The sequence below is a fragment of the Eupeodes corollae genome, chromosome 3 (genome assembly GCF_945859685.1).
Source record: "Eupeodes corollae chromosome 3, idEupCoro1.1, whole genome shotgun sequence".
Classification (NCBI taxonomy): Eukaryota; Metazoa; Arthropoda; class Insecta; order Diptera; family Syrphidae; genus Eupeodes; species Eupeodes corollae.
Genome location: NC_079149.1, coordinates 134,918,726 through 134,931,287, shown reverse-complemented (window position 1 = coordinate 134,931,287; position 12,562 = coordinate 134,918,726). Strand labels below are relative to the sequence as shown.

Below are 12,562 nucleotides of genomic sequence, written 5' to 3'. Positions count from 1 at the left end.
GAAGAAGAAACATATTTGGTTTTGATATTTTGATTTTTCAAAAAGCATCACCTTTTCGTAGTGCATCTAGATCGTAATTTTAAAATTTGATTGCCTATATTTTTTAAAGTATTTGTTTTGTAAATATTTTCTCTCCATTTCATCTATGTCTTCCACTTTGTCGAAATATTTTTCTTTTCCTATTCACTATCTATCACAAAAAAAAAACAACAACAACACAAAATATCCCGACCACATTTGCAGGTTTAGAGAATGAAGATATGACACCCACTTTACGTCAGCTTTGGACAGCCATCAAACAAATGCAACAGGATATGGCTCAGATGAAACTCCAAATGAACGAGGAACGAGCTCTCCGAGGAAGTTTGCAACAGCTTTTGATGAATCACTTGGAAGCTACTGGAACCACAAGTTCCAAATGTTGATAAAATATTATTTTATTTTTCATCTATATACCTTAAACTTAAAATATAGATATTTATATTTCTCTATTTCTCTTTTAAATTTTAATTTGATTATTTTATTTGTGTAATTTATATAAAATAGATTCTATAAAAAAAAATTAAAAAAATTATGTGTGGCGTGTTGCTGTGTTAATAGCAAAATTCTAGTATTTACTTCTATCTCAATTCTACTTAAAAAACAAAAAATTATAATAACTTCTAGCAACTTGTAATGTGTACTATATTTTTATTTTTATTTCTCAAAAACAACAAAAATGCTTCGAACAAAATATTAAAAAGAAAAACACAAATTATTAATCTTTTTAGAGATTTTAAATATGAATGATTTATATAAACAAACTATATAGTAAAATTCAGCTAGTGTAGAATTATTATTATTTTTAATTTGTTATAATGTTTATTTTCTTCTTGTTCTTCTTTACACAAGTTTTCAATATTTTATACCAAAAATTATCGACAGTACTTCATTTTATTATTTTTTGTTTTTTTATTATTTTTTCAATGTAATTTTTGTATTATGAATATTTTATTTTTGTGCTCAATTAACAATTTTTATACAAAAATAAATAAATAAGAAAACAAATTTCACTGAGATATCCTATGCAACGAGAGACTTTTTTTGTTTAAATTAAATTATTTTTGTTTATAAATTTATTTGCGCAATAAATAAAATGTTGTAGTTAATTCTTAGTTCTCAAAAAATTAAAGAAAATAAAAACATTTTTTAAAAAAATAGCCATATTAATCTTAAATGTAACTCAAGTATTTTTATGTTTTAACAACAACAACAAAAACAAAAATAAAAACACATGTGTTATGTGTAATGTATATTTTTTAAAGTTTACACTTACAATATTAAAACAAAAACAAAAAATAAACAAGATAATAAAATTCGATATTTTATACATGTTAATGTAATTTTGGATGTTTTGTTTTTTTTGGTCTTTGGAATATGAAAACATGACCCACACCTGCATTTCAAATGGGAGTCTTTCCTTCCTTCTTAGAGTACGGTCATATAGAAGAACATGATCACAAACCTAATTAAAACGGTTCTCTGCTGCAGGTTCATAGCATACAGCCAGCAGCAGCTTTCTGCATAATGAGAAGCATCCCGTTGTTGGACAAATGCAACTGCAACTCATATCCATATCCTCACCTCATATCTAGATATTTCTGCCGAATTCTGTTGAGCTCTGCGACCGTGACAAAGTGACACTTGTTTACAAACTCGTACTCGTGAGGTGATCAAACAACATTGATAAACTCCTAGGGTGTGCTGTGCTGCGTAGAGCATTGGCAAGACCTTTTCACACGATGAGAGATGATGAGGTGCGTAGAAATGAAACAGGTGCACTAGCACCACGTTGCGTTGCTTGGCTGCTAAGCTGCTGTTTCTGCAGCTCCTAGCTTGATGGCTGGTTGGTTAAAGAGAAGGAAACTGCAGAACTCGACTTGTTTGAAGTTTGGGTTATGCAATTCCATATATAGACTGACGATATACGAGTATACACTACAGAATCATGCACGATTATTTGATGGGCAAGAGGAGTATCCAAGTAGTAGGATTGAGAGTCGCACAAACCATGTTTTCTATTGTGTGCTGGGGAGATGATGTTCAATGCTATGTTCTTAAGACCGACGACGACGACGAAGCGAACGTCGTAAGGCGGAATTGAATTTTTCACGTTTTCATCTTTATATGGAAAGAAGAACAATGTTTTTTTTTGGAGTCAATGTTAGGCTTTGAGCAGTTTGACAATTGGCTATAAATTAAAAAAAAGGTCCAAAATTTATGTACTGTGCTTCCTAAGTTAAGTTAAAATGGAATGAAGTGACAATATCAGCCAACTCTTTGATGTTGAGAATGACCTGATATGACCCCATGTTTGTTTTTATATTGACTGCGTTCAATCTCAGACAGATAAGTTATCCGTATACCTTTTTGTTCGTGTTTTACGTGTAAAACAACAGCTGATCAAAAACAGATGAGATGTCAAAAAAGGTATCCAAGAATTTCTGGGGTATGTAGGTATCTGACAGATCAGCTGATTCAACACATGCTTGATTTTCAAGAAACTTGAAAATTGATTTCAGCTTTTTGTATTTGTTGGTAAACAAAAAAAAAATTGTAGTTAAAGTTGTATTTGAAGATGTTCTGTACATAATAGACTATGAAGAAGCTATTTGCATCCACATTTTAAAAAATAATTATGATCTATTTTTTTAAACTTCAAAATTGACTTATTTTGTTCTCGTTTTGTAGATGACCAATTGCTAGGTCTTACTTCCAGTATAGCTTTTTGTGAGCAGCTGAAAGTTGTTTTTATTTTTTTTAACAGCTATCTCAATACAGCTTGTTCAACAAGATATCTAAAAATCCACCTATCCAAGATACCCTATCCTACACGAAATTGAACGCAACCATTAAGTTAGGTTCGATAGCTGGCGATTAATGACGTTTTCCTCACACTTTGATCAATTTAGATCCATTTAAAAACCCTGAAGTATTGAACTTCCTCTAAAGAGTGGGATTTTAGGATATTTAAATTATTTATTATTTATCTTCAATATTACAGTAATAATAATTTTTAATATTTTGTAATTCTATATAATATGTAATGATAAAAAATAATAATTTAAGTTGGCAATGGCGTTGCCGTCTGCCTGATTGACGTGATCAAATATTTTTTTTAAATATACATATATATAATAAATTAAATTACGTTATAATTTAATTTCAAACATCTTTACTTGATAATAATAACATTTTTTACTTGAAATAAAAGAAAAGAAAATAGAGTAAAATAAATACGATCTTATAAAAAAATTAAATATTACAAAAACATGAAATTAGTTTTTTTTTAACTATAAAAATTCAGTTAAAATGTTATGTCTATAGGTGTATGTATTCTCAATGAATTTGTATAGAGCAAATCAGTTTTCACCATTTAGGATGTTCTTCGTTTGTTCTATAGTCAATGATAACTTTCCGAAGTGAGATAGTCTCAGATCCTTGTAGATAGGACATATTGCCAGGAAATGGAATGTGCCTTCTTTCATTCGAAGATTGCATATAGTGCAGAGATTTGTCGATGATTTTTTGAACGGTGCTCTATTCAAATTTAACATCTCGCTCTACAAATCAGAGATTTCGCTTTTATGCCATATCGATCATTAAAATAGTTTTTATTCAAGGTCATAGTTTAACTCGGGGTATATCAGCCTGTTATTTGAAGATATGGCTTTTTCTCTGCTTTCATTTCTGTGACTAATATCAGATAATTCCAACACTTTATAAAGTTGTTGTTTCAACATTCCAGGATTAACATATTGTATATTAAGACTTAATTCATGTTTCGCTGCCAGACCTATCCAATCATTAACCCATTCTAATTTATTATCAAAAGTATATTTTGTCATAATAAGTGGTAGTCTATGTTCGGGGTATTTCAAAACTTTGAGTACGTAATCGAAGTGCAATTTTAATGTGAAATTAAATAGCTTTGACAAACCTGTTTCAAAGCTGAGTACATAATTGGGTGTCGTAAGAGGAAGACGGAAGAGTTTTTACAAAAAGTATCGAAGGAGTTTTTCAACTTCTTCATATTGTTTGTACCCCCAAGTTTGAGCACTATAGCACAATATGGATCGCATTACTGATTCAAATACTCGGTATTTAGCTGATATTGGTATTTCTTGTTTGCTTATTATGTTTCGCCAGGACGCATTAATAAGGCTTGTGGCGCTTGACAGTTTATTTTGGAGGTGTAGGTTGAATTTCATATTTGGTGTCATTAAAATTCCCAGATATTTATAGTGTGTTACTATTTCAATCTCACTACCATCAAAGAACCATTTTTCCGTTGATAATAGTTTTGTTTGTCGGTTTCGAACAATCATTATTTTGGACTTATCCAGGTTTACTTTCAAGTTCCAGGTTTGCAAAAACTGTTCATTTTATTTATCATTAGCTGTAGACTATGTGGGGTTTCCGCTAATAGTAAAATATCATCTGCGTATAATAGCGCCTTTATGACTTGTCCTGCTATTCTTATGCCTGCAGGAAGATGTGCATTTATATCGTCTATAAATAACGCGAAAAGTATGGCACTCAGAAGACATCCTTGTTTCACTCCAGACTTGGTTTCAAACCAGTTGGATACATTTTTGCCGTCCCACACTGTTTGACGTGTATTTGTATATAAACTTTTAAGAACTTTAAGCATTTTTGTTGACATTCCTAGCTGTGACAATTTATAGAAAAGCGCATTTCGGTCTATACAGTCAAAAGCAGCTCTAAAGTCTACAAAGAATATGTGAAGTTTCCTATTTTGCCTAAGGAAGAACTGAGCTATAGTTGTTAATGTAAAAATGTTATCTACTGTAGAATAGTCTTTGCGAAAGCCTGCCTGGTATTCACTTAGTATTTTGTTGTTTTCTACCCAAGTGTTGATTCTATTCAAAAGAATAGAGCAGAATAGTTTTGCGGTCAAGTTCATGAAAGAGATACCTCGATAGTTGCTCGGTGCATTGAGATCACCTTTTTTGTATATTGGATATACAATGGCATCTCTGAAATCTTGAGGTATATCTCCCAGTCTAAAAATGGAATTAAATGTAGCTTTAAAGAGTGATTTATACCCTTTAATGATTAGACACAGTGTGAGAAATTAAGGCAGCAGGATAGGATTAATAAGGCGATACAGAAGCACATTAGTTTTGAATATCTGCACATTGTAATGAGTGGAAAATTTTGGGCCTAGCAAACCATTTTACATTAGTGTAGTGCGCCTAAGAAAGAATCCATGTTTTTAACATTTCTTTCGAAATTGGGTTCTAGGGCAAAGTAATGACCATTTTCAGTAGAAAGGGTATAAAGCTAACTATACACGATTGGAAGATTTTTCCAAATGCATTTTAACCATGTAAACAACCAGTTGTATCTGTCAGAAGAGACAGACAAAAAATTGAGTAGGTTCAGACAACATAAGGGACTTCATTTGCAGTCAACTGCATTCCTTGAACGTACATTTTGACCAAGTCAACTATTTAGTTTTTTAAGTGTCATAAACTTCAAACTCAAAACTTTACTTCCCTAACTTCTACCTTCAATTTACCGTACAAAAACTACCAAAAACATCATTGTCTGCAAAACGGTCCTCAGGCAAACTAAATGTTCATCCCAATTTGCATTTCGTATTGTAAAGAAATGTTATACTTATTTCTTTTCCAATTTGACGAGAAACCCTTTTACACACAATATTAAATGAAATTGTGCGAAAAATAAATGAATATTAGAAGAATAAGGTTCAACTTTCAGTTAATTAAAAAAACATGATCGATTGTCATTCTGACATAAGTTGACTTGACTTGATGTTAGGGGGATTTTTCTTAACTAACTTTCCAGTCAAGTTTCCAATAAAGTTGCCTTAATTGGAAGGCAATTTTTTGGCAGCTGGCCAATCAGATGCTAGAAACTTGCCTTACTTTCAAGTCCCTCATGTCGCCTGAACCTGCCCATTGGCAGTCAATTAACAGGTTCAGACGACATAAGCGACTTGAAATTAAGGCAAGTTTCTAGCATCTGATTGGCCATTTGCCAAAAAATTGTCTTCCAAATCTCCCCATTTTTCAATTCAATTAAACTTATGTCAAAATGCCAGCTAATCATAATTTTTCATTCAACTTAAGGCTCAAATTTATTACTCTGTGATTTACTTATTTTCTGCACAATTCTATTTGGTGTTATATACGATGAAGGTAGAGTTTAGTGAAGTAAAGTTCCAAGTTTGAAATTTATGACATTGGAAAGTGTAATTAGCTGCCTTGGTCAAAATTTCAAATTGTCACCTTATTGGACGCTATTGGAAGACTTCTGACAGTTCGATCAATGTTGGAAGATTTTCCAATCGTGTATACCTAGCTTTACGGATGAATTGTTTGAGGGGAGGAGTTCAATTTGCTATTTCACTACAGCAATACAGCATTGTTTGTAGACTTTAGACGCGGCGGTATTCAAGACAAACATATGTTTGTCTCAGAAATAGAACGATCGCCTATTGCCTTTTTGAAGCTTATGTAGTAATTTACCAGTTTTGAAGTTGAAGAATACTTCTTAAGAAAAATGTCCTCAAAGAAGTTTTGGAATTATGTTAATTTAAAACTGTTAACGTTTAAATAAAATCATCGAGTATGAACAAAAGAATTTTCCGTCGGTCTGATGTAACTTTCATGTTCTGCTTTCAAGATAAATTCCTCCAGTCCAGATTTTTTCTTATAAGCGACGACAAAATTCTCAAGTATCGATTCTACAAATAGACCATGGAATCGATGCATCTACGAGTCTAGATGATGCAAATACACGTTAGTTAGAAATATGTAACACAAGACGGTAGCGGAGAAGCACCGAAGTGATGTTAAATTATAGAACCATTTTCACATTATCAGAGTCACTATATTTTCGCTCCATTTCTCATTTCCACAAACGTGGGTTTGAATGGGTATACGCATAACCAGACAACCAAGACGACGACGCACGATGTGAAAGAAATGCGTAATACTTATCTACATGGTGCAAACGCGAAGACTCGAAAGAGTATCTTCCTTTTGCGGCAGCAACGACCCACAGAGCCAAAGTAGATTTGGCTAAAGGAGAACAGGGAACACCATAAAGCCATACACAAACTCTGATCTGGCTTTGGCTTGGTTCATTTGGAGTGTGTAATCAAAGAAATGTTATCTGTGTTATGATTCATTACCTACTCTATGTCTATGCCTTGATGGCCACATGGAAAATTGATTTTAAATGCATTTACACGTTGCGTCTTGAGATGTTCCAGAGAGAGATTTGTCTAATCAGTTTTTCTTAAGGAGGGACCTAGTTCTTTTGTTTATGAGTGCTGAATCCAATTGTTCAGAGTTAGATATTTTTGTGAGGTTTGATAGAAACATTAGATAAAGTAGTTTTCTCTCAATATAAAGCCTAAGGCTTGGAAATTGTAGCAGCTGTAAATGTGGCTTACAATTAATCGCATACTAACTGCGTGTTTCCATATTTTCGCTAAGCTCACGTTGCCTCTTGCTAATAGCTTGGAGTTTGAATTTTACAAAATTAGTTATCTGGATGACACGATCATGGAAAAGGAGTTGGAGTACCTTGGTTTGTTTTGGCCTTTTGTTTTGTTGAAATTTTGTTTAGATTAATGGACTACCTAGACTATCGTCGACTTGTGAAACCGGATAGTAATTATTATTCACCTATACTTTTCATAACTGGAAGTTTGCATTATTGATGCTTCTGGTATATCGTATCTATATATTCATAGGTACCTAAGCCTAGCTTAGCACCTCGAAGTTGTCTTCGTCGTCGTCGTCACCATCGTGTTTTTTCTCCAGCTTTACAACCTATTCAAACAAATTAATGACTTCATTTGAGGAGCGCATAACTGTTCTCGCACTGATCACAATTACTATCCACGACGACGACAACGACGCGACGATCCTCCACCAGCATCACCATTACTGATCACACAGAACAGAACAGTCAGTCAGTTAGTCAGTAAGTAAGGTGTGAAGATGAAGATGATGTTATCTCTTCTCCTTTAAATTCAGTAAGCCCGGAAATTACTTTCCAAGTTGATGTAGCAGTCTCATTTGGCAAATAACAAATAAAAACTGTGTAAGCTTTCCATCAGTCATTAGAGATGGTAGCCGTTTGTCTCCATCGTTGTCTTATACGGTCGGTCGGTAAGTAATTAAGACAGTAAAATTGTTAAATTCTTTGAATGCAACAAAAATAACTTAAGTTATAGAGAATGTTTGTGTCTGAATTGAATGTTTTATTGTCGTAGTTGGTAAATAAAGGTAGAATGAGAAGATTATGATAGACGTTACCTTATCAATTTTTTTTTTACAAATTATTGTTCTTTTTTTGAAAAAAGGAGATACCTAAAAATCTAATTTTTAAAAGTTTTAAATATTGTCAAACTTGTACAGAATATTCCAAAACACCTTATGGGATTTTATCTTCTTTTTTTTTAAAAAGGTGGTTTCCAAAATGAGATTTCAGATGGGCAGGTTCAGGTTCATAACGAACTTGAAGCAAGGCATGTTTTAAATGGGCAGGTTCAGGCGCCATAAAGGACTTGAAAGTAAGGCAAGTTCGTAGTATCTGATTGGCCAGCTTCCAAAAATGTACCTTCCAATTAAGGCAACTTTAATGGAAAGTTGACTGTTAAGTTAGTCAAGAAAAATCCCCCTAACTATTAGGTCAAGTCTACTTCTATCAAAATGACAGTTGATCATGCTTTTTTATTCAACTTTATTTCTCTATGATTTACATATTTATTTTCTGCACAACTCCATTTAATGTTTTCTGTAAATGGTTTCCTTGTCAATTCGGAAAAGAAATAAGTAATATTTCTTTACAGTGTTTTTTAAACAATGATGTTATTGGTAGTTTTTGTACTATGAACATAAAGTAGTCAGCCCAATTCTTAATACTCCCGGGGAAAACAATTCCCCGGGAGACTTGTTCTCCCGAGAGTAAAATTCTCCTATTCCGAATTCCCCGGGAGACATTTTTCCCTTCGAACTCGCTAATGAAAATTTTGTATGTTCGAAACAGCTGTTCCAAAGTATTTGACACAAGAATGTAGGTGTACAAAAGTTTCAGAAAAGGAAAGCAAACATTTTGTAATTGCTATTTAAGCACAAATAAATGCATATAGTATAAGTTAATTAAATTAAATAATGTTCGGTATTGCAGCAAGAATCTTGTTTGAAGAGGAGTTAGAAGAACATCAAAGCCCAAGGGTTGTTAAAAGATCCTTGAGGGACAGTTCGAACCCTCTGGAGTTGCCTCAATGGTTGTAAGTATTTATAAATTCACAAATATTTATTCTAAATTTGTCTTTCTAGTTTCATTAAACAACTTGATTCTTAGGTTTCAAAAGTATTATAGAGTTTACAAGGTTGTCTTCAAGTATTTCCTGGATAGGTCCTGTGATCCAGCTAAAAAAAGTTTTGCGATTCCACCAATAACAAAATTGAGTGCTTGTTTGCGTTTCTTCGCTGAAGAAGGATACCAAACGGGGGTGGGAAACGACTACAGTGTTGGACTGGCCCAACCTAGTTTTAGCTATGTGATTGCCGAAGTCTTAAACGTTTTGGAGGAGCAACTATGTCCAGAATGGATAAAAGTATGGCAATCGGCCGCAGAGAAAAGAAAAGTTGCGCTGGCCTTCTACTCTAAACATTTGAAGCTAAAGCATTTGAAGCTGACCCTTGTTTGTTGTTTTTGACCTTAACATATTTGAAATGTTATGAATTATTATTGCGAAAAAAAACTTACATTTATTTTCGTAACTCTCCAGCTCAAGTGTCGGGAACAAACTTGCGCCAAGTGAATTCGTATTTTTTTTCCCGGAGTATTTTTTCCCATTTTCGAATTTGTTTAAAATAAGGGAAATTGGAAAGGGAACAAAATCCCCGGGAATTTTTTATTTAGAATGAGAATGTCATTTAGAATTGGGCTGATTGGTTTGCGAAGGAAAGTTCTGAATTTGAAATTGATGACACATGAAAAACTAACTAGTTGCCTTGGTCAAAATGTACCTTAAAAGAATAAAGTTGACTGCAAATAAAGTCCCTTATGTTGTCTGAACGTGCCCAATATCTGACTGGCCAGCTGCCAAAAAACTGATTTCCAAGTAATGCTAATTTATTGGAATGTTGACTAGAAAGTGATACAACAAAATTCTCTCTTACTATTTAATCGAGGGTAATATGTCAAAATGTCAGCTGATCATGTTTATTCATTCAACTAAAAACTGAACTTCATAGCTCTGTGATTAACTTATTTAGTAGATGTACAATATTTTTTTAAGGTTTTGTTTAAAAATGTTCCTTGTTATATTAATAAAGGAATAACGTTTGTTTTTGAAGATAAAATGAATGTTGAAAAAAGATAGGTAAATGTCAGTTAACTGCGAATGAAGTGCCTAATGTTCTCTGAACCTGCCCATTATGAAAAGCCCGCTATTTGGACAGCTGTCACTTTTGCAGTCATCTTTTGACATTTGATAATTACAAATTGTGCTACTATAATAAATAGAACGCTACATGATTCATCAATGTATTAAAATCGTTAAAATTTCAAAAAAAACTGGAAACAATTTTACTTTTAGGTCGTAGCAAAGCACCTTCTAGGTTGGCATTAGTGAAACTGGTAGACTTATTTCCGTTGTTGGGTAAAATTAGTGATCTAAATAACCGAAACCGTGAGCATCACTTAAGTTTATAACTGATAAATTACTGCTGTAGTCCATAGTGTATGTATACGTATTTTGCATGTATACTTAGGTCTTAATGCTTTTAAACTTAAGTTATCCCCATAACTATAGCTGGTCAGCAGCAATGACGTTTCTTCGCTAATTTTGTCTGATTTTTGGAACTCATTCAAATAAGGCAGTGTTAAAAAGAAATATCGCATTAAGGACTTGAAAACCCTAAGAATAATTTGTTAAAAGCGGCTCTGTGAAGTAACTCCCCAAGAAATAACTCCTCAAAAATATATGAAATAACCCCCCAAAATATTGTATGGGAATAAAATGTTCTTACAAATAAAATGCTGAAGATCGTAGTGGGAAAAAAATGAAATTGTATTACAATCCGTAAGGTTATGGACTAATGTTAATCCTTATTTTATTATTTTTGGGGAATTATTTCTTACCTTTTTGGAAAAATCTTTCATGTTCGAATTTGGGTATTAATTTTATGAAGGAATAAAGTCCTAATTAAGGGACATTTTCCATTTTTTGTGTTGCGCAATTTCACGGAGCCTTTCAAAGCCTCTCCCTCCTCAAATTGTCAACTTTTACAGTGAATGGATTGCGTTAGCGATCTATGCCGCACAAGGACAAGCCACAAAACAATTCCAATTTAGCACGGTTTATAAAACCATAAAAGTGTGAATTAGTAATGAACAAAGGTTTTGAAAGGGGATTAATAAACCAGAAAAACCCTTTCACATTCGTGAAGTGCTGCCAAAGAAAAAATCTCTGCACTTAACAAAAAAGCAATTGATAATATTCCTTGAAGCAACGAGTGGGAGTATTACGGTTGAAATTTTTAGATTAAAAATGCTCCTAGAACACCTCTTTTAAATTACTTATACCCAAAAACTTAAGGAGGTTGTTAAGCTATCTTAGGAAATATAAGAATTATTTTTGAGTTTCTGAATAAATATATTATGCATGGATTACAGACTCTAAGTAATCAATTGAACTTAGAGCAATTATTGAAAAGTTTTTTTTTTTTTTAAGTTTGAACTTGTTTATGGCTGAAATACAAACACGCTTCATCTTCGGCTTCGCCTGACGTTTACGAGTTCAGCCAAAGGAATTCAATGCATGATATCACAATGGAGATTCGTCCTCACGTTTCGTTTGGCAATCGTAAGAAAAAGAACGTAATGTAACGTAATGTGACTCCAAACGGAAGCTCTAGTTCAATTATCTGAACATTTGCTTTGTCTGACAGTTCAACAGCTGTAAAAAAATGTCAACAAAACAAAAAAATATTTAATGCTCTTTGGAGTGATGAAATAATAGAAATGTCATTCAAAGCAACCTCGAAGCAAGGGCACCGTAACGCAGACGAAGCCAAAGCTGAAGCGTGTTTGTGATTCAGCCATTATACTAATAAAATATCTGAAGTATTTTTGAATTTGTGAAAGTCAAAGTTTTCAAAACAAATAATAAATTCAATTTCCTCCAAAAAAAATTGCTGAAAAATGTACAAACAATGCAAGAAGTAATTTACTGCTTTGTTGACCTCGACTTTCAGAGCTCATTAGTCGCATGAAAGATTCAAAGGCTTTTGAAGCAAAAGAGGAGCCGCATTTGAACATTGTTCTTACACCTCTATATATCTTAAAGCCTAGGCTAACTAACTATAGATAGTGATGTACAAAAAAGGTTGGTATATTGCAGTATTTTTGCACTGTTCATTTCGTCTTCGCGTCAAAGCAACAGTGCATGGCCAATCAATTAAATGCTAATTGAACAAATAGCCAACCATAAATGCAATTCAAG

At 33.0% G+C, this 12,562-nt stretch overlaps 1 protein-coding gene across 1 annotated transcript in view; it reads left to right on the top strand.

Moving 5' to 3' along the window:
* The window catches only part of LOC129949011 (rho guanine nucleotide exchange factor 7), a 57,020-nt gene extending 55,632 nt beyond the window's left edge, over nucleotides 1–1,388 (top strand). Inside the window, exon 10 of the mRNA XM_056060201.1 lies at nucleotides 244–1,388. Coding sequence (XP_055916176.1) covers nucleotides 244–425 — 182 coding nt within the window. The 3' untranslated portion in view covers nucleotides 426–1,388. The remainder of the gene's footprint in view (nucleotides 1–243) is intronic.
* The last annotated feature ends 11,174 nt before the right edge of the window (nucleotides 1,389–12,562 follow it).